The following is a 20,973-nucleotide window of genomic DNA, read 5'->3' on the forward strand; positions in this document are numbered from 1 at the left end:
AAAATTAAAATATCGGAAGAAAACTATTAGTAATGTCTAATTTTCTGAAGGATGGGAGATATTTCATACATAAAGGTTAAGGTAAAGTGATTAAAAGGTGTGACAAATAAGTGCATGTCAAAATTTAATTTTAGGATAGTTAAAACTTTTATATTTTAAATGGGCAATGATGATTTTGCATTTTGTGTGCCAAATTAGAGCTGGCTGTTTCGAAGTCATCCTGTTCTAATGTTCTTATCAATCCCCCGCCATTCACTCTGGTTTAAAGGGAATTTAACTTAGTTAGTTTAGTTAATCTTAACTGGAGTTTGAAAACAGATTTTTAAGATATGAGGATCAAATAAATTGATACCTGGCATATAATTAATCCATTTAAAGAAATTATTCAAAAACCTACATCAAAAGGTGTATTTAACAAAAAATCGATGTTAGGATCTTTAAATATTTTGCCATGTCAGTGGACTTAACAAAAAATCGATGTTAGGATCTGTACATATTTTGCCATGTCAGTGGATAAGGGCATAATTAAAGAGGAATTAGATTTCACATCTAAAACAAGTTGAGTATTCAACGTTAAAAATTTTGAATCGTCATACAAAGTATAGCTTTAAATTAATTTATAACTCTTATATAATTGCGGATAAGGAAGGGTCTTAAACTGCGGATAATAGTACAAATTTAAAAGATCTTAATCGACATATTTTTTGAGTTTTGTTTTGTTAATTGTTTTTTACTGAAATATTATTATTTAACTAACAACTTTTTTTAAATTGAATGCTGATCATGCGAAACTCAAAATAAGACTGATTTTTTTGAAAAAAAAGTCATGATCTATTCAATGAAATGATAAATTATTTGACAATTCTTTTATATGAAAAAAAATTAATTCAATATGTTTATATTTGAGATTTTCAAACAATGTGTATATATATAATTTAGGTACGGCATGCGTCCTTAACTCGTCAGCGGTCCATATTTAGAACTCATCAACGCCATCGTTCTGTAAGTCCTAACATAATTATTCCTTAAAGAGGTAATAATGTCAAACTCTTTTTGTTTTCTTTGTTGTTGTTAGTTTCCATATATAATTTTAAAAATGTTAAAATCTTTTCACTTGCTAATTCCAAACTGATATTTCAAAACAAATATTTTTTTTTGTTTTTGTTGAAGCACGATATCGGTTTTTTTTTTTTTTTTTTGTGAGAACTTTTTGCAATTTTAGAGAGTTTCATAATTTAATGATGAATATTTATTTATTTGCTTTTCTTGTATATCATATCGCTTAAAGAATTAGATACACTACACATATTTTAAAAGTGATTGGTTTTTCATTGCTTAACATTTTGCGTTGTTCAGTAAAGAAAGAACTGCAAAACATTTTCTTTTTGTGATGCTTGGTACTTGTTAAATATATGTACATATGAGTCATACACACAAAATAGAAATTCGAGACTTTGATGGCATGTGATTGGACAAATAGTTTGTTCTTTTATGAAATAATGTTTACTTTGGTTGATGTCCCAACACGTTCGTTGTTGTTGTTTTTTTTTTTTTAATGTAGATTTAGGAATGACCAGTGTTAAATATTGTTGATCTGCAAAAAAAAATATTTGAGATCAATTTTAAGAATGAATAAGCTAGAAAGGATTATTATTCTTTATTTTTTTTTTAATTCTAAGCCGCTCTGAGTTAGAAGTACTTCTTTTATTTAATCAATTGCGGAATTCCTTTAAAATAAAGTGGTTGTCTGTAAAGTCGGCCTTCCGACGGTAATTTTACGTGATTGATAACGTCATAAGAAAACAGGTTGTTTGCTTTTGTAAAAAAATGACCTAAAAATTATTTACTTGTATAGTCAATGTAGAAATTTAAAATAACAAAAAATCCCGGAAAGCCAAAGGTATACAACAAAAATTATACCTTAAATAAACCTTTTATAGATATCTTCTAAAGAATTAAACCATAACTTAAGTCCATATATATTGTAAAAAGTATAAAATGATTTCTTGAAAACACTCCATTTTCATGAAAAATAAGCGAACATAATCATTTTTAGCAAAAAACAAAAGCGACTTCCATGGATCAAAACTGGGTTTTATGGTTTTTAAAATAGTTCCTATGGCTTAAAGTTAACGAAATTGAAATGGGACCACACTGCAGCCACTAGCTTTCAAAAAGAATTATCAAAATTGGTTCACTCAGTCCAAAGTTATGCGGTAACAAACAAAAATACAGACGAATTGAATACCTCCTCCTTTTTGGAAGTCGGTAAAAATTAACTTTCACATCATACTGTCAATATTTTTACATGACAAACTATAATATGTAATCTGATAACTTAAAAAAAAATTATATTACGGTACTTCCCTTACTGGTGACTGGTGTCGGCAAACGATCTCCCAAAGGTGTTTTGTGGTAATTTTGCAGTTTTTTTTTCCATTTTAGACTGTGTTGTTTACAGTGCATGTACCGTTATGTGCGATACATCAAATGAAAGGAAATATTATCAGCATGCGAAAGAAAGTTAAATCAAATTTCAATGTGCTATAGGTAAAATGGGTGACGATGCACTCGTTTTTCATTTTGACAAGCTTGTCGGTTTTGAGGGGGTACGACACCCATACGTTTTTTCCCTTATAGGTAGTTATTCCCGCCCTTTACCTTCGTCCTCTCTCCGCACTTCACCATCTTCGATTGGATTTTTTTTTATTATTTTTTTACTAATTCATTTTCATCATCCTTTTTTTTAATTATTTATAAAAAGAAATTTAACATTTATTTTATATATATGTATAACTATTTTTTTTATTGTAGAAACACAAAAAACAATCAAAAAAAGCCTCTATATTTAAAATATTGATTTACAATACATTTTTTTGGGGTCTTAAATTTAATCTCTCTTAATAGTATTATTTTTGACATCATAAGTCTGGTTACGGGTTGTTGAAATCAAGTTGAACAATAAAATTTTTGTTTCAAATACGGCAGGTAAGTTCTTTAATTTTTGTTTCAAGTACGGCAGGTGAGTATTTTAAATAATTTAAAATTCACATGGGTTTACAATTTTTTTTGTTTAGGTAAGTAATTTCAATATTTTTTTTTGTTACAAGAACGGCAGGTAGGTAAATTTTTTTGTTTCAAGAGCGCCAGGTAAGTAATGAAGAAATCACATGGTTTATCATTTTTTTTTTCAAGAATAGCAGTTATGTAATTTAAAAATTCAAGTACAACCGCTTAGTATTTTTTTTTGTTTCAAGAATACCAGGTAGGCGACCGCCCGCGATAAAATTCAGATATCGACGCATTCTTTTTTTTAAATAATCTTTCTAGTCATGCCAAACCAACTGAAGTGACGCTATAAATACACTGCAGTCTCCGTTCGTCAAATAAAAGAACTCACAAACTCGATTGCGGTGAACTTTTTTTTTTACATAGAGCCAGTGTTGCCAGAATATTTTAGAGACAAGGAGCCGATTTTGAAAAATCTTGGAGACAAAAATAGCTGCCTTCAAAAATGGTTTAAAAAAACAATTTTTTTTGGTATGAGATTTTTCATTTTGTTGATATATTCTGGTATGCAATCGGCTGTCTCTGTCCACATTTCTGGTGGAATTTTGTTGTAAAATGATTTGATTTGAAAAAAGAGCCTTAAATTGCCAAGTTCAAAATTAAAAGAGCCGCATTCCGATAAATCGGAAATCAGAATTTTAAGGAGCGAGTGTTTGACTATAAAATATCCAGATCTGGCAAAACTGCATAGAGCTTGTATATTGCGGTTTGTGTTGACTGGACACTGCAACTGAAACCAAAACCACAGCGACAAATACTACAACCTAAGAGCAAAAATATGTTATAATTACGCAATAGTGTATAACACCATAGTTTCATTACACGCTTTTTTGTTTTTTTTTTTTTGTTTTATACGATTACATTATTCGGTCAAATGTCATTATAAAAATGCACATGAATCCGCATCAATTATAGGTACATATTAGTCCTGTGAGTTTGAGATAAAAAAACCCCAAAAATACCCCTAAAAAAGTAGGTGTTTTTCAAAAAATCATTTTTCGAAATTTAGGGAAAAAAGTCCTTATAAGACGGCTAATAATTTTTTTTCATTTAGGTCTTTTTAGTTTTTGAAAATCGTTCTTAAGTTGGTTTTTGAATTTTTTCAATACCCCTCCCAGACAGAAAATTTATCTATCGATTAAAAAAGATCTACTCTGTCTGCCGTTTAGAAAATAATTTTTTTTTACCATCTAATTTTACCCCGATTTACCCTATTTAATCATTGAATTTTTACTTGAACCGACTAGCATATTTACTAACTCGCGTCTGTTTTCTGACCCTTAAGTTATTAGACAATTGTTCAATTCCTTTGTCAGATCCATCGAAGAATATGCTTGAAGTATGGTCCCCTTACTCCAGTTACCATAAAATAAGAATCGCACAGATTCAAAAAAGATTCTTAAAATTTGCCCTAAGAGGTCTAGGATGGCAAGATCCTTTAAATCTTCTTTCCAATTATAGTAGTAGCCTAAAACTAATTGATTTACCTGATCTTGAGAGCAGACGTTCTTGTTTATGTTTTGTCTTTATTGTTGAACTTATAAATGGTGACATAGATACTTGAATCTTTTGTCTCGCTGTAACATCAATGTTTCCAGATGAAATCTTAGAAGTTTTTCTGAACCCTTTTGCATAACGCATTTTTGAACCAACTACGAACGGAAGTCTCCTTTGAATAATATGTTTACACTATGTATCACAAATCATAACTTATTTACTGAAAATTTTAATGTAACAAATACTGTTTTTTTTTTAATAATTTACATACAAATTATTGATCGATTAAAAAATGTAGGCTAGAACTTCTTCTTCTTCTCCATTATCAACAATAGAGTCATGATCTCGAATGGGATCACAGCTCTCCCACTTTACTGCTTCACACTACGGCTCCACATGTGGGGTTCGCCGCCGGGTTGAACTGGGTTCTCAGGGTTTCTTCTTTGTACACGACAGTACCAGCTTAGTCGGACATGCTGTAAATTATCCAAGACTGTATTTTTGACGTGAAGGTTTTCTCAAATTTTCGGTATAGAGCTTTCCTTTCAGTTTAGGCGCATTTTGCGGTCACAGAAGATGGCAGAGTTTTCGCGCCACTTCATCCACCATGCACTTATTTGGTGGTTGATGTCGTCATCACAAGAAGCTTGGTTGTTGATCATAGATCCAAAATATTTGAACTTTTCTGTTTTTGATATGTAGGTACGCTAGAACATTAGCTTGATTCAATAATACATAAATAAATTTATATTTAACTAACTACATTCCATTCAGACTTCTAGAGCGAAAGAGCACATTCAATCAAATTTAAATAAAGATATAGTTTAGCAGGATCCCATCATTTATTGTTCTATTGCAGAGATTTTTCGCATAGAGATTTCTCAAGGTGATTCGCTTGAGACCAAAAGAGGATTTGGATATAATTGTTCCTTAAATTTTACAAAAATATTACCGGTAAAAATATACCCACAAAATAGGTTTTTAACACTTAACGGAAGAATAAGAGAAATTTTTTCCTGGCTAACAATATTTTGCAGAAAAATTTATATTTTCGACACGAAAAATCATCAGAAGAGTACCTACCTTGTTTTGTCCTAAAAAGCTTTTTCTATAGAATATCTTGATTTTGAATTTTCCATGTGATTGTCAATTAAAAATTAAAGAATATTAAACAACATAGGGGAAAGGTGTAGTCGATGTAAAAAACAGTACTGTTTCTTCATTTTTTTAGTTATAGTTTAAAAAAAACGCAATCTCAATATTTTTTGTTCATGTATTTTTGTTTCGTTTTTTGTTTTATTTTTTTTTTTGTAGTGTACATTGTGTTGTGATTGATGTTTGCAAAAAGAGTAATTTGTTGGTTACTGCTTTAATAAAACAATAATTTAACTATTAACTTTCTCTATTGGTTTCGTTATGGTTTTGGTTTTTTTGGTATTAATTTAGTAACTGTTTTACTTCTTCGCTTAACTACTAAATGATTTATTTTTTTTTTTTTGTTCGATACAAGCAATAATTTAAAACAACCGAAAACGGATTTGTATTAATTTAACGAAATGCAATTTGCAAATTCTCTTCCTCTTTTCTTATGTTTCTCAAAATAAAAAGCGCGATGAAACCTCATCGGATATGTGCAAAATGTTTGAATCATCTATGAGTACCATGGAACCAGCATTGTCATCATCGTTTGGAAATCTAATGTCTAGTCAGCAGCGTTTAAATATGTTAACTGCAAATGAACAACAACAAAGTGCCTGTTCTCAAGAATTTGTTTCACAAAAACAAAATCAATCTGCAGAAACGAAACAAGGTACTGAATCTTATGTGCTATCAAAACCATTGCATACAACTATATCTTATAATAATGTTTTATCAACACCAGCTGGATTAGGAGACAAGGCGTCTGAGGAGAGGCAAGATGATGCTGCTTTTATAACAGTCTGTGATATGGTTCAAGGGGAATCCGGCATAGTTATAGATTCTGGTTCATCAACACCTCCCCAAATGTTATCATATGGTTGTGGAGGTGCTTCTGAGTTGAGCTATAGTGAAAATGTTGTCGCATCGCGTCCTGCGTCACGAAAAACAAGCACAGCTTCCGAATATACATCTATTTCGTCTGATTATACACCGGATAATACAATAACGTCATCTTCATCACCTTCCACAATCGAACAAGGTCACAATAAGTCCTTGTCCAATGAACTAGAAGGAGATGGTAGCAGCGGTGGGAATGATGGCGGTGTTGGAGGTGCTGTTGACATTAATGAACTAGTTCTAGATTGTCGACAGATCTCTTCAGGTGGTACTATGAGCACCGGTATTGATATATTTGAAGATGGTTCACTGGAAGATGCCACACCAAATGGTGAAAATGATATAACTCTGGATGAGGAACTGCAGGGTCAATCCTCACCAATATGTTGTACACAAAAAGAATCATCTTTCGTTCCGGTTATTGCTCAAAAAATTGAAGACTCAATCGAAAACACCGAAATTTTAGACGAAACTATGAGTGTCACTAAATGTCAACCTCAAAAAGAGCAACAGCAACAACCAAAAGGACGAAAAATTTCAAGATTTTTGGTTAATCCTGTTATTGTGCCGTCATCAAATTCAGATATCATGGAAGTTGTTACATCTAAAAAAGATATAATTAACACACAGCCAGTGGTTGAAATAAACAAATCAGATCTTGTTGAAGAGAAAGTTCAAGCCAACATTGTTTCACAAGCACCAACAGTTGTTGAAATGGAAGAAAATACTATTCCTACTATTTTTGGTGATGATGTTTCACTATCACCTCAAACGCAGCAAAATTTAGTAATCACTCCTGTTCTAGCTCAGCATTCATTGAATCAGCAAAATCAAGTGCAATCATCTTCAACAACCCCCCAACAGATCTCACAACCACTGCCTGCTGTTCAATATCCTCAGCAACAGTTTCAAGATATTTCTCAGATTCAACAGCAAGTGGGAACTCCACTGCAGCAAGGCTCAGTTATGAGCCAATTACAATATAATTCAGAAAATGCAAGTCCCCAGCAACAACCACAAGAAAATCTCTATCCGCAACAATTAATATCTTTGCAACAAAAATCGGAATTAATTCAACCACATCTGTTACAAAAAAATCAACCACAACAAAGTGTGATGCCAGAATATCAACAACAACACCAACAACCCCCATCACCTTTAATTCAGGATCAAAACTTAGGTTCATCGAATGAACCACCTCTTTCACAGCCAGCGCATACCATACTCTTGGTAAAATCGTCCGCTGGCCCGGAATCATCTACAACAAATACATTGGAACAGTTAAAAATTGGTTTGGAAAATATCACACACGCACACCTGGTCACTGCTAAGAACAATTCCTCTGGTCAACAACAACAACAAAACCATGCTCAATTGCAAACAACACAGCAACCGCAACATCAATCACAATCAGAAAATTTTCAGCCAACAACAATTCAGCAGCAATATCAACAACAGCAGCAGCAACAAATACAAACTCAAGTGCCATTAAATCTTGAAAATATTCAATCTTCAACCATTTCTCCAAGTGATTCGATTTTACAGCAGCAGAAACAACAGAAAGTATCACCGCAACTAATTCCACAAAATGTCCCCGCTCAGCTTTCTTTTAAAATCATCGATCAAGAAGAGGTAGTTTAAATGTATCTGTAATTTTTCCTTAATATTACATTCGATAATATTTCTTATTGTTATTTTCCCTTAATTTATCGTATTTTTAAACATTGTTCAGTCAATAACAGCTCATAACATTAGTTATTTTAAACTTAAACATGCGTTTGGGTCTGGATTAATTTAACACATTAAACAAAAACAACACATCGTCGGCACAAAGCCAAAACCGCGAATTAGCATTTTTTTACATTTTCACTTTAATGCGTCATTTAACTTGTTATCAGTCCTATTATTCACTGCGTCGACCCCAATCCTCCATCTGTTGTCTAGCCTAAACTATCAATGTCCGTTGCATAAGTTTCCAAAACTTTGAAACCGTTTTTTTTTTTAAACTGCTATTTTGCAGATTCGTGCTTTTGGCTTTGTGCTCACAACATTATTCTCTGCTTATGTATAAGATCCAATAACTAAATAATATTCTGACCATAAGATGGTTTTTAGTGTCGGTGAAGTTTCTCCGAATTACCTCACAAAGTATAAACAAAACAAAAATGTGAAAAGAAAATTATGTAACATATATTATGTAAATTATTCCAGTTATGTTATCTTAATTTTTCTATATGTTAATACTTTGTAAGATAATATGGATGCACTTTAAGCAACAGGTGATCACTATGCAACATTATTTTTATTCCACTATCTTTGTGTCTGTGGTTAACTGCATGGATCGTTAGTCAAAAAACGACGAAACTTTTATCTGTTCTATGTTATTAATCGAAATACAAGAATATGGATCGAAACAATAAAACCAGCTTACTGGTATCAACTCGAGAGCCTGACATATTAATACCATGCTTAATTTTTTTTCTAAGTTTTGATAAATACACTCACTATCAGTGTACAAATTTCCTAGATCTTAATTTAAACAAATCCGGTAGCTCAGAAAACAAATTCTTCGGAAGAAGTACTCTTTTATTTAGCAGTATAACTCTTCCAAATGAGCTTTTGTTCTAAATTTTTAAAACTAAGCTGAACATTTTATTTCCAGCTATTTCAGTTATTAGGTTAGGTTTTATTTTAATTAACCCCTTGTTCCTTCTTTTAAGGACTTTCAAAATGATAACATCCAGTGCATCAATAGGAGTGTTTTTTTTTTTTTTTTGGCAAAGCTATGCGCAGTAGGATTTCCCAAATATCAATGAACAAATGTTTATATGCTCGCACTACGAGAAAGGAAAACGTTAACTTATACATTTGGCCAAGCTTGGTTTAGTTTCTATTCATATCGGCAGTGGCGTGCTGTTTTTGTAATGCATGTAAACGCCAGCTTTAGATACGGATAGCAATATAAAAGAAAAACACAGCTATTGTGTTTTTTAATAACAAGTAAATATAATAACTGATCGATCCATATCATACCAAATTCTATTTTGTTGTGATATTTTGTACTTAAAATAAAAAATAAATTTAAAAAACTAGTTTTTTTCAGAAATACTTAAAAAAGCCAAAGGAAGTTAGTTTTGCTTTTACTTCTGTCTAATTGTTGGTTTACTAAAACTCGTTATTTTTTTGATTATTCATGAAATATTTTTTTGGCAGCACTGTTTGATTTTTCAATGTTATGGTCTGGGGTGTTTTTTTTTTATTTTCTACACATTTTTTTAATTTTTTATCACTTCATATTGGTCCGTTAAATAAAAATAGCTTTTATTTTTAATAAATTTTTATAGATGGGGACGTTGCACCAACCGCAAGATCATGCGCTAGAACTACAACTAGAACAACGACAACAAATACAAGATAATCAACAACGACAAAATCCACAACAACAATTACAAGAACAGCAACAACGACAACAGCAACAAACACAACTGCAACAACTACCACCTACACTACAACCACTAACACAGCCAACAGTAATTCAAACACAACCAATACAACAACAACCAATACAACAACAACCAATGCAACAACAATCAATACAAAAACAGCCAACCCAACAACAGCAAACCCAACAACAGCAAACCCAACAACAGCAAACCCAACAACAGCAAACCCAACAACAGCAAAACCAACAGCAGCCAACACAGCAACAACCAACACAACAGCAACCAATACAACAACCAACACAACAACCACCACAACAACCAACACAGCTACAATCAACACAACAACAGCCATTAACACAGCAACAGCAACCACCATTGCAACAACAGAAGCCACCACCAACACAACAACAGCAACACCCACCAACACAACAACAGCAGCAGCAACAACAACAGCAACAACAACAACAATACCAACAACAGCAGCAGCAACAACAACAATCACAACAAACACAACAACAACAAACACAACAACAAACACAACAACATCATCAGCAACAACACCAGCCACACCAACAACAGCAGCAGCTGCATCAGCAACAGCAGCAGCTTCAGCAGCAACAGCAGCAGCTGCAGCAGCAGCAACAACAACAGCAACAACAACATCTACAACATCAGCAACACCAACAACAAATACAACAACTACAACCATCACAACAGCATCTATATCAGCAGCAACAAGAACAGCAATACCAACAACATCAGCAATACCAACAATTACAACAACATCTTCATCAACAACATCAGCAATACCAATATCAGCAACTGTACCAGCAACAATTACAACAACAACAGCAAGAATATCAACAACAAGAACACAAGCAACAACAACAATATCTTGAACAACAACACGCATTACAACAACAATATCAACAACAGCAAAATCAGCAATACCAACAACAGCAAAATCAGCAATACCAACAACATCAAAAATTCCTGCAAAACCATCTAGAAAATGAAGAAGAAGAAAAACAAAAAAGAGAACAAGAAAAAATACGAACACAAGAACAAAATAAAGAACAAGAACACCAACAACATGAACAAAAACAAGAGCAATCATCAAAACATGAATGCCCACAAGAGCAAGATGTTGAACTATATTCTGAAAAAAATCAAATGCTGAAACAAGAGCACGTACATAGAAATGAAGAAGAGCAATTAAATAAACCTGAATATGAACATGAAAATAAACTTGAACATAAAGATGAATGTGAACAAACTCTTCAAAAAGACTCCGAACAACTACAAAAATTGCGACAGCAAGAACAGCAACAACAAGTGACGCAACAACAATTATTGCAACAACAACTACATTCACAATATGCTAACTATAATCAACAACAACAATCACAAACAAACATTCAACAACAACTACAAACACATTACCAACATCAATCACAAATTCACAATCAACAATCACACCAACAAAAAGAACAACCACCACAACATCAACAATCTCAAACCCAACTACAGCAACAGCTCCAACAACACAATCAGCACCTTCAACAACAATCACAGCAGCAACTACAACCACAGCAAAGCCAACAGCCACAACAACAAACACAACTACAACACCAAACACCACAGCAACAACAATCGCAACAAAACCTACAACAACTGCCGCAACAACCACAACAACTGCAGCAACAACCACAACCACCGCAGCAACAGCCACCACAACAACAACAGCAGCCACAACAGCCACCCCAACAACATTTTCTGCAACATCAACAACAATATCAAAAATCACAACAACAAATACACCAACAGCATGCAACGCAACACCAAGCGCATCAGTATTTGCAGCAATATTATCCACAACAGTCATCATCAGCTGGCTGTAACACACCAACAGGAGTTACATCATCATCAGCTCGTGGTTCGTCAGTATATAACTCTCGTCGTACATCGGTTGATAATAGCGGGTCTGATTTTTCAAATATACCAACGAACATAATTGAAGGGGCAGATGCAATAGAGCAAAACTTTCCACCAAGCAGTAATTGCGGTACTAGTGTTCAAACTCCAAATGAAATGCATTCAGATCAACAATTTAAGATTGTGAAACAAAGAAGTCTGGAAAAAAACGAAACTATGACAACTGGAGCAGCGTAAGTATTAAAACAATCAATAATTAAATAATATCTTACTATTTTTTTCATTTACTTTCATACAGAATTAATACTAGTTCCTTAGCAGATCTTGAGAAGAAGTTGGCCTTACTTACAAATGCTAATGTTATGGCCACATCTAATCAAAGTGTAGCAACGGACGTGAGTAAAAGAATCTTCATCTTAATATAATATTTCCTTTCTCTTAAATGACTCACCCAATTTAAATGTTATTTACGATGAAAAAGATTTGCGTTATCTAAAAATTTTCAAAAAATGGAATTTAAAAAAAAAATTTGGTTTCTCAAAAACAAAACTTTTCAATGTCGAGTTGATATTTCAATACGTTTAAAAGTCAACATAATTAGACAGAGACGTGTTAAGTGAGCCTCACGAAAGGTAGTTAAGTTGTTCTGTTGTTGATTATTCAATTAAACATGTCACATTTTATTTTGAATAGTAATAAAACTTATTTCATAATAATTAATTTCCACACTTTCATTTGAATTAAAATTAGATTACTTCAAACACTTTGACAGTGAAAGTTTCCTTTTCCGGACGGGAAGTAGAATAGAGGGTAAATCACGTTTTTTTAAATACCGTCTTCAAAATTACCGGTTTTCTAAAAAATACCATTTTTCTAAATTTCGATCTTTTATAATATATAATTTTTTTGAATATATTATTTAATTAAATGAAAAAAAACTATATATTTTTTTTTAATAATTAAGGCAGTTTTTTATGAATGTGAGCTGTTCTTAGCTGCTTATGAAAACATACTCTCTAGTTGGCAATTCTGCTCTTAAATACGTCACACGTCAAATTAATTACACTCTGTATTCTTAAAAATTAAATTTAACCCTATCGGCTAAGTAAAGCTAATCCTATCTTTTCAAATTTAGCACTCTATAAAATATAAACAATTTAAACCGCATTTGTGTATCGTCCCTTTCCGTCAATTTATCGTAAACGACTTAATAGTAAGCGAAAAGGATATCCGAAAAACCTCTATTTGTTTTTGTTTTTAGCTTTATTAGATCCGATGTTGATATGCAGACAAATTATTTCTTTTTGGTTTTCAATCTTTTTCTCCATTATCGACAACAGTCATGATCTAGAATGGGATCACAGCACTCCCACTTTACTGCTTCACACTTCACGATTGCGTTGGAACGTCGTATGCGATCGCTTTTTGAACTGAGTTCTCAAGGTTTCTTCTTTGTACATGACAGTACCAGCTTAAATGGTCATGCTGTATTGGTTTCTTGGACGCACAAAATGTCCAGTCGCCTTCTCTTCATCATCTCTTCTAATTCACAGCTTCGACTGTTCATACTACCCACGTTCCAACTAGCCACTCTCAATTTTCTCCTAACCTCTTTCTCGAAACACTATTCCGCTTCGACCTGTCTGTTGACCATGGGAGGCCCTTCTGCGAAAACAAGTTTCGTGATCGCATAGCTCTTAGCTTCATAGTAGTAGTCACCGTAAGCCCATCTGCCACGACAAGTCTAACCCCCATGGATGGGTCTTATTCGTTTTCAATATTGGAAAAAAATACGAAATATACGTTGTCTATCATTCACCCTTTTCTTGGCCCTTATGATAAATTGGACGAAAGGGCAAGATATGCATAATCATTTTTTCAACAATAACAAAATTCATTCCTTACGTGTCTATTGAAAATTTCAGGTAAAAGAATCGCAACAAAAAACATCAATGCCTGTGGCCGCAACTAACGATACATCAGAAAAAGCGCAAGCTATGCGTAAGATTTCACGCTTTCGTGTGAGTATTGTTTCAGAGACACTACCAAAATTATCGCCAAATGAAAGTGTTTCGGCACCAGCATCACAAAAAGTCTCTCAATCGGGTCGGATTGCATCGGAGGAGCCACAACAACAGCAAACGCAACATCTACAGAACCAAACTCAGATGCAATCGCAACAGATTCAAAATCAGTCTCAAAACTCGACTTCAATACCACAAAAAGATCAACCACAACAGCAAGTACAGCTAAATCAACCAATTTTACAGCAAGACATTTCCTGTGTACCACAACAACCACATAAATTGATATCGGCACAACAACATGTGGATCAACCTATACAAAACTCTTCACAACAAATTATTCCCCAACAACCCCAGTTATCACAATCTTTAACAGGTCTTTACATTGATATGTCAAATATTAATCAATCACAACAACAGTTTAGTGCTCCAGCTCGAAGTAGTGTGCCTAACACACCATCCCAGGAGTATATAGCTTTAGTTAGTGGACAAAATATGCCTTCGCAGCAGCAGCAGCAACAGCAACAACAGCATCAGCAGCAACTGCTTCAACATACGCCACAGCAACACAATACAAGCGATCCAATGTCACAGCAAATACAACCACAGTCGCAACATCATCAACAGCAAATGCAACCTAATGTTGAAAATATGGGTAAGTTACAAAATACTAATATTAATATGTATGCTGGGGGTCATTCCGTAATTATTTAAACGATAATCGCAAAAAAAGATATTCGTAAACGTGATTGTCTTTGATTCACAAACAATAAAGGACCAAGAAGGTTACCTTGTGGTACACCAGAGTTGACAATAGAACATTTAGAACGTTCACCTTTAAAAACAACACTATTTAATCTATTTTTGAGATATGAATTCAACCGAATGAATCGTTAAGACCAATTCTTCTTAATCGCCTTAAAAAAAATCGTACAAATTAGTTTGATTTGGCAGCTATTATTCATAAATAAAAAGATAAGTGAAGCTCCATTCCAGTAACATTGCTTGAAAAACCTGTTTTTGTATGCTTGGCAGAGGTAAAAAAAAGTGGCTAAACCTACTTATCTTTACCAAATGTAATCTTCAAAAGGAGTCACAAAAACTTTTATACTTTCAAGGCAATCCACGATCCAGTGTTTTATAAGGCGTTTTTCTTTTTTAGCCCCCAGCAGATCACAGAGCGGGACCCGAGCTCGCTCTGAACCTAGCGTGGCCTGAGCGCTCCGAACAGTTTAAGAAATACAATTGAGCACTTAACTGTAATTATATCATTTTTTTAAATACTGTCAAAATTCTCCACTTTGTTTATAAAATTGGTTTCTTTCGTCATCTTCTGCGTCCACTTCACCCCTTCAACAAAAAAAATTAACAATAAACAAAAACAATCACCTCAAAATAATATTTATATTTCCAGATTCATCTGCCATCACCATTGTTTTGATTTTTCATTTTATTAGTTTTTATTTAAATTTAATTCTTCCAAAAACTACGCGCTCAGTTTTTGACTTGATCTGCTCGGTAAATTTTCACCGAGCTCATCGTTTGAGCCCTGAAAAAACTCAGAGCCAAAAAAGAAATGAAATGTTGAATCGCGGAGCTCTCCGAGCTAAAAAGTAACACAGTTATTGACAGCTCAGTTCCCCACTCGGGGCTTAAACAAGAAAAACGCCTATAGAGATCAGTGTTGTGAACATTCTGCATAGTTTTCTATGTTTGAACTTTTGGTTTGCTGTCAAATCAAAGCAAAAAGCAGCATAAATAAATATACAATTTACTTTGAATTTTTAATGGAATATAAAATTTCGAAGATGTATTTTTATTCTCGATTGTATTTCAATATCAATTTTTGTATTTTTTGTTTCCAGGATATGATGTTAAAAAATCCACAGGAGACAATGCAAATATTTTAACGGTCCGGATTGCATCTGAGGAACAATTGTCGTTAGCAGCAACAAACCCATCTATGCTACCTTCTGTGATACAATCAGTAAGTTTCTACCCTCACTAGTTTACTAACAAATCAAAACAATATAATGATGGTGTAACTCAATATAAAACAACAAAAAAAATCGTCATTCTTGAAGAAGCTAATATTAAACCGTATTTATGTTTGTGCATTTCTTTCTTTTCTTTATCTATCTATCGCGATTATTTATTCATCCGAAAATAACTAACTAAAGTTTTGCTGCAAACACACGCACGTGTATGCACATAATATCGATACATGTGCATCTTCAAAGCGTCATATATACAAAAGGGTGGTTCAAAAAAATCGAAATTCTTTTTTTTTTTTGATTTTGTACTCCGAAAAATCGATTGCTAGACACCTCTAGAATATACACACCAAATATCAGCTCTTTATGTTAATGGGAAGGTCCTCCGCTTCGCAATTTTCGGCTTTTTAGCAAATTTCTTTACATATTCTTGTAGGAAATCGAACAAATGGATGATGGAAAAACATAAACAAAGAAACATGGGAAGCAATATTGGTTCAAATCTGTCTACGAGTTTTCATTTCTCTTATCTTGTAAGTGTCAAGTTTCTTTGCGAAATCGTGCCCATATGACACTAAAATTTTTTGTATGTATGTGGGAGTGATGCCTATTTAATTTTATTTTGTTGTATGACGCGCTTAACAAAATATTTTTGAAAATATAATATTAACTAGCCGACCCCGCACTCAAAATTCGAGTTCCAATTGTAACTTTTATTTATGCTCAAATAAGCACACTATATAAATCACTTTATTTACTGCTAAGAATATGCAACACTTAATTTTATTCGGAATTCGAGAATGTCTTCGAAGGTTCTCGTCTTTGCTTTTAGAAGTTTCCACTTCCAGAAGGGAGAGGGCGTGGTTCAGCACATTTGTTTTTGTTTTTTTCCTCAATTTTAATTTATTGTTTTTATCTATTTCGGTAAAAAAAAATAAACAAAGTATACATTCTGCACATCTAGATAAAATTTCCTATCGTTCGGTATATAATTTATGCCCCTTCGGTTTTTGTGGGCCGCGTATTTTGTACCACAAAATAAGTGTTTGCCGTTTTATTATATGATTATTACATTTTGGCACAATTTATGATAAAAAATATGACCACTGCTGTATATGGGGACAACTGTCAGCCCTTAGTGGCTTCCTTCGCATGGAAAGGATAACGATTAAGAAAATGACAGGTAGTTTGCCTTCTCTAACGTCTTCTTACCATCTCAACATTAACTCATTAGAAATAATTTAAAGAAATTCCCTGCCATTTAAATGTAACAATCGAAGTGTCCACGACTAAGCAAAGGTGTGAACAAATAATCGCGGTGATGGAGTTGAAGCAATGTTATTTGCAATAGTTTATCCTTACACCTTTTGTGTAATCTTCAAAGTGGGATAAAAGTGTGATTAATAAAACAACTTGAAGTAAAGAAAAGTGTTTGATTTTTTAAGCAGATAGTGTGATAGATAATATTTCTTTTACTGTGATTGTTGATTATTTGTTTCGTATTTTTTTCTGTAACGATTTGTTTATATTTTATTGATAGTTTTTCTTTCACAGGATATTAAACACAATCTTGATACTGCTCGTAATCACTTATGCGGAATTCGGTTGGAAACAAATGTACGACAACGGCTACTTCTTCTATTACAACGCCAACATATTGAAGAAGATGAGTTGAGATTGAAGCATTTTGTTGAGTTAGAGAAGTTCCAAAAAACTCTCCGAGCTAGTATGTTTGACTTCTATCATTTAATTTCATAGCCATACATATCAATAATATAAAACCTTTTTTTTTTGTTAAGCTTATCATAATAATGAAAACAACGAAAATTTTGCAATACAACACACACCGCCGACATCTCAACATCAACAGACATCTTCATCAAGTCATGTGGCACAAAGTAGTGGAGGCGATTCAATTCAAATGCAATTAACACAGCAATATCAACAACAAATTATGAATCACCAACAGCAGCAACAAAAATCACAACAGCAGCATTGGAATAAACAACAGCAACAACCTGGTCAACAGCATATCGTTTATTCTGACACAGATTTGATGGCTCAACAACAGCAATTGATGTATGTGCATAAAATTCCACAAGCCGTATACGCTGCATATGGACAGCAAATGTCACAAACTTCAACTGCACCATCGCTTTTGAGCACATTGCAGTCCCAAGCAGCGTCCGGCACAAGACCGATTCTCAATGTTCCTAATAGTGTTTTTATAAGTGGAATGCCCGCAACTCAACAACAATATCCATCTTCAATGGAAGTCGGAGTTAGTGGTGCAAGTTGCACAAACACTTTACCCCTTTTGCCATTAGGTAGTGCAGGAAACCCAATACCCAATCAACAACAACAACAACAATTTTATGATCAGAATCCACACCAACAAATACAGCAACAGCAATTGACACAGGTTAAACAACAACAAATTCCTCCGTCTCAACAACAAATAACACCGGAACAACAACAAATTCACTATCAATATTCCGGAGTGCCAGCATCAGTTTCCACAGTATCCGCTTCTGCATCAACAATAACATCAAATACTTCAAATGCAAATGTGCCATATTTTGATGATACCTCAACGCAATCACAATCATCGCAACAGCAACAGCAACAACAACAACAGCAACAACAACAACAGCAAAATCTTTCACAACAATAACTACTGTCGCAAATAACATGAATTGCTATTTAAATCTTTTAAAACTTAAAACCAGTACCAGCTGCATCATCAAATTCCCTCAAATAATACAGCACGTCAGAATATCAGCTATCATCTTTCACAATTAAATGAATATATATTATAAAAATTACAATTAGGTGCATATAATCATATATATAAAAGTTATGTCCTTATTTAAGTATCCAAATTCCATTTCTCATATGTACATCGTTAATCTTAAGAAAATTTTCAGATTGCTGTAGAAAACAAAATAGTACATAGATTTGTACACAGTAAAAAAAATAAATAAATAAATTCTCTCTCGAAAAGAATGAAAGCTAACGATCTTAATAAAAAGGAAACGATTTATTTATCCATTGGAATAGAACGTAGTAACAGAAAACACTATGTATTTAATTATATAGAATACAAATTAAAATTTAACGATATCTGTTTATATAGAAAACAGTCCTATACACAGAATATTCTGCTGTTCGTTTATTATTATTTTTATTATTATTATCATTATTATAATAATAACTATTACAATCATTATTTTTATTAATATTATTATATTGTTATTATTATTATTACTATTATAAATATTACTATTATTATTATAATTATTAGTATCATAATAATTATTATTATTTTTATCATTATTATTATTATTATTGTTCTTTTTTTCTTGTTTTTGCCATACATTTTTGTATATTTCAGCATCCTCAGTAGTATTATATTTATCTTTTCTTATTTCAATTTAACTAAAAAATAAACCAACAAAAACTGATGTTTATTTGTAGGTACTAAAAAATCAACAGTATCTCGGTCAATTTGTTTATAAAAAAAAAAAACTATAATAAATTCAAAATAGCGAAACTTACGATTCGAATTCGATTGTATTATTTGTTGTTATCAATATATACGTGTATAAATAAAAATATATATAATTGGAAAATTTGTAAAATACATATATTTTAAATTTAAAACTTTTTTAATAAGTTGCAATACCTGTTTTCGTAATGTACATAAAATATATTCCTATATGTTTTCGGGGTGAATAACATAAGACGCATCTAAAAGCTTTAAGGTAAATTTTGCTTATTTCCTTTTTAAATTTAGTTGTTTCAGCCAACATTTTTGAAAATACATATAATTTTTGAACACAAAACCTAAAAACAAATCAAAGTGAATGCTTTTCAAAGCTTTAAATTTAATTTACAAATAAAATGTTTTCTGAAGGAAAGAAATTTTAAATCACAATTTAAAAAAAGGTTTATAGCTTTAAAAAAAATAACATTGTGTTTTCTTTGTTTTTAAATTTTTTTCTTATTTTAAGTAAATTATTTGATAAAAAAAAATGATGTTGCTACAAGCAGACACACACATATACGTGTGTAGTCCTCAATAATTAATATACATCCATTTAATTTGTTTGTGTATGTGTTGTCCTGGTTATGTGTATTGATTCATGTGGTAAAATGTACTAAGCTTTTTCTTCACAATTCAATTAAGCATTATCAACTACTTCTCTCTTTTTAAATATATATCTTAAATTAAACTTTCCACTAAGTTGCTCGTTTATTCCTAGGGGGTGGAATGCTCATAACAATAACTAAGGATAAATAAAGTAATTCAAATTGTCTCCTTGTCTTTAAGTTTCCATTTAATAACACTGTGTTACAAAATAAAAATCATGTCAATAACTTTGGAAGCAATTGAAATTTTTCGTAGACTTCAAGTTATTGTCAAAAAACCGTTTTTAAATTTTTTCAGATTTCAAAGATTTTTTTCGGTCAGTTTCAGATTTTATAAGTCTGTTCAGCGAGGATTTTTCTAGATCAGAACAGGACAGCACAGCACAGTTTCGTGAGAAACGTCAGATCAAGTTAGAACAGTCATTTAAACGTCAGTTGTCAAAATAAAAAAAAAAAAAAACAAATTGTAAATTATATGAATTTTTTGCTTATCGGTTCTCGTTAGTTTTATTTATTTTTTGAGTTTTTACTGCGAAAAATATAATTAAAAATTGTTTTTAGTTAGAAAAACCACGAGCACCCGAGAAATATTCGCACAATTAAATCAAAAAAAAAAGAAAAAAAATGACAGCTTTGCTTTTGACATTTCTCACGAGTCTGTTCTTACCTGATCTTACTCAAAACCAAGAACAGAAAATCCTGTTCTAAACTGTTCTAGTTTTGTCAATGAACAGGAAACTAGAACAGTTCAGCACAGAAAAAATCTCAATGAACAGCAAAAAGCTGTACTTTTCTGCCTAGAACAGTCCAGCACAGCGTCAG

The 20,973-nt window shown here is 32.5% G+C and overlaps 1 protein-coding gene across 7 annotated transcripts in view; it reads left to right on the forward strand.

Annotated features, from left to right (window-relative positions):
• LOC129920633 (protein lava lamp) overlaps positions 1–19,076 on the forward strand; it is a 44,697-nt gene extending 25,621 nt beyond the window's left edge. For 4 of the 7 annotated variants that reach the window (XM_056002049.1, XM_056002048.1, XM_056002051.1 and 1 more), the window contains 9 exons: positions 940–1,002; positions 6,175–6,376; positions 6,449–8,235; positions 9,948–12,214; positions 12,280–12,376; positions 13,907–14,660; positions 15,871–15,992; positions 17,554–17,725; positions 17,799–19,076. In XM_056002049.1, coding sequence (XP_055858024.1) covers positions 940–1,002; positions 6,175–6,376; positions 6,449–8,235; positions 9,948–12,214; positions 12,280–12,376; positions 13,907–14,660; positions 15,871–15,992; positions 17,554–17,725; positions 17,799–18,673 — 6,339 coding nt within the window. In that variant the 3' untranslated portion in view covers positions 18,674–19,076. The remainder of the gene's footprint in view (positions 1–939; positions 1,003–6,174; positions 6,377–6,448; positions 8,236–9,947; positions 12,215–12,279; positions 12,377–13,906; positions 14,661–15,870; positions 15,993–17,553; positions 17,726–17,798) is intronic. The other 3 variants (XM_056002052.1, XM_056002053.1, XM_056002055.1) reach the window with 3 other exon arrangements.
• The last annotated feature ends 1,897 nt before the right edge of the window (positions 19,077–20,973 follow it).

This window comes from Episyrphus balteatus, chromosome X (genome assembly GCF_945859705.1).
Source record: "Episyrphus balteatus chromosome X, idEpiBalt1.1, whole genome shotgun sequence".
NCBI classification, from domain to species: domain Eukaryota; kingdom Metazoa; phylum Arthropoda; class Insecta; order Diptera; family Syrphidae; genus Episyrphus; species Episyrphus balteatus.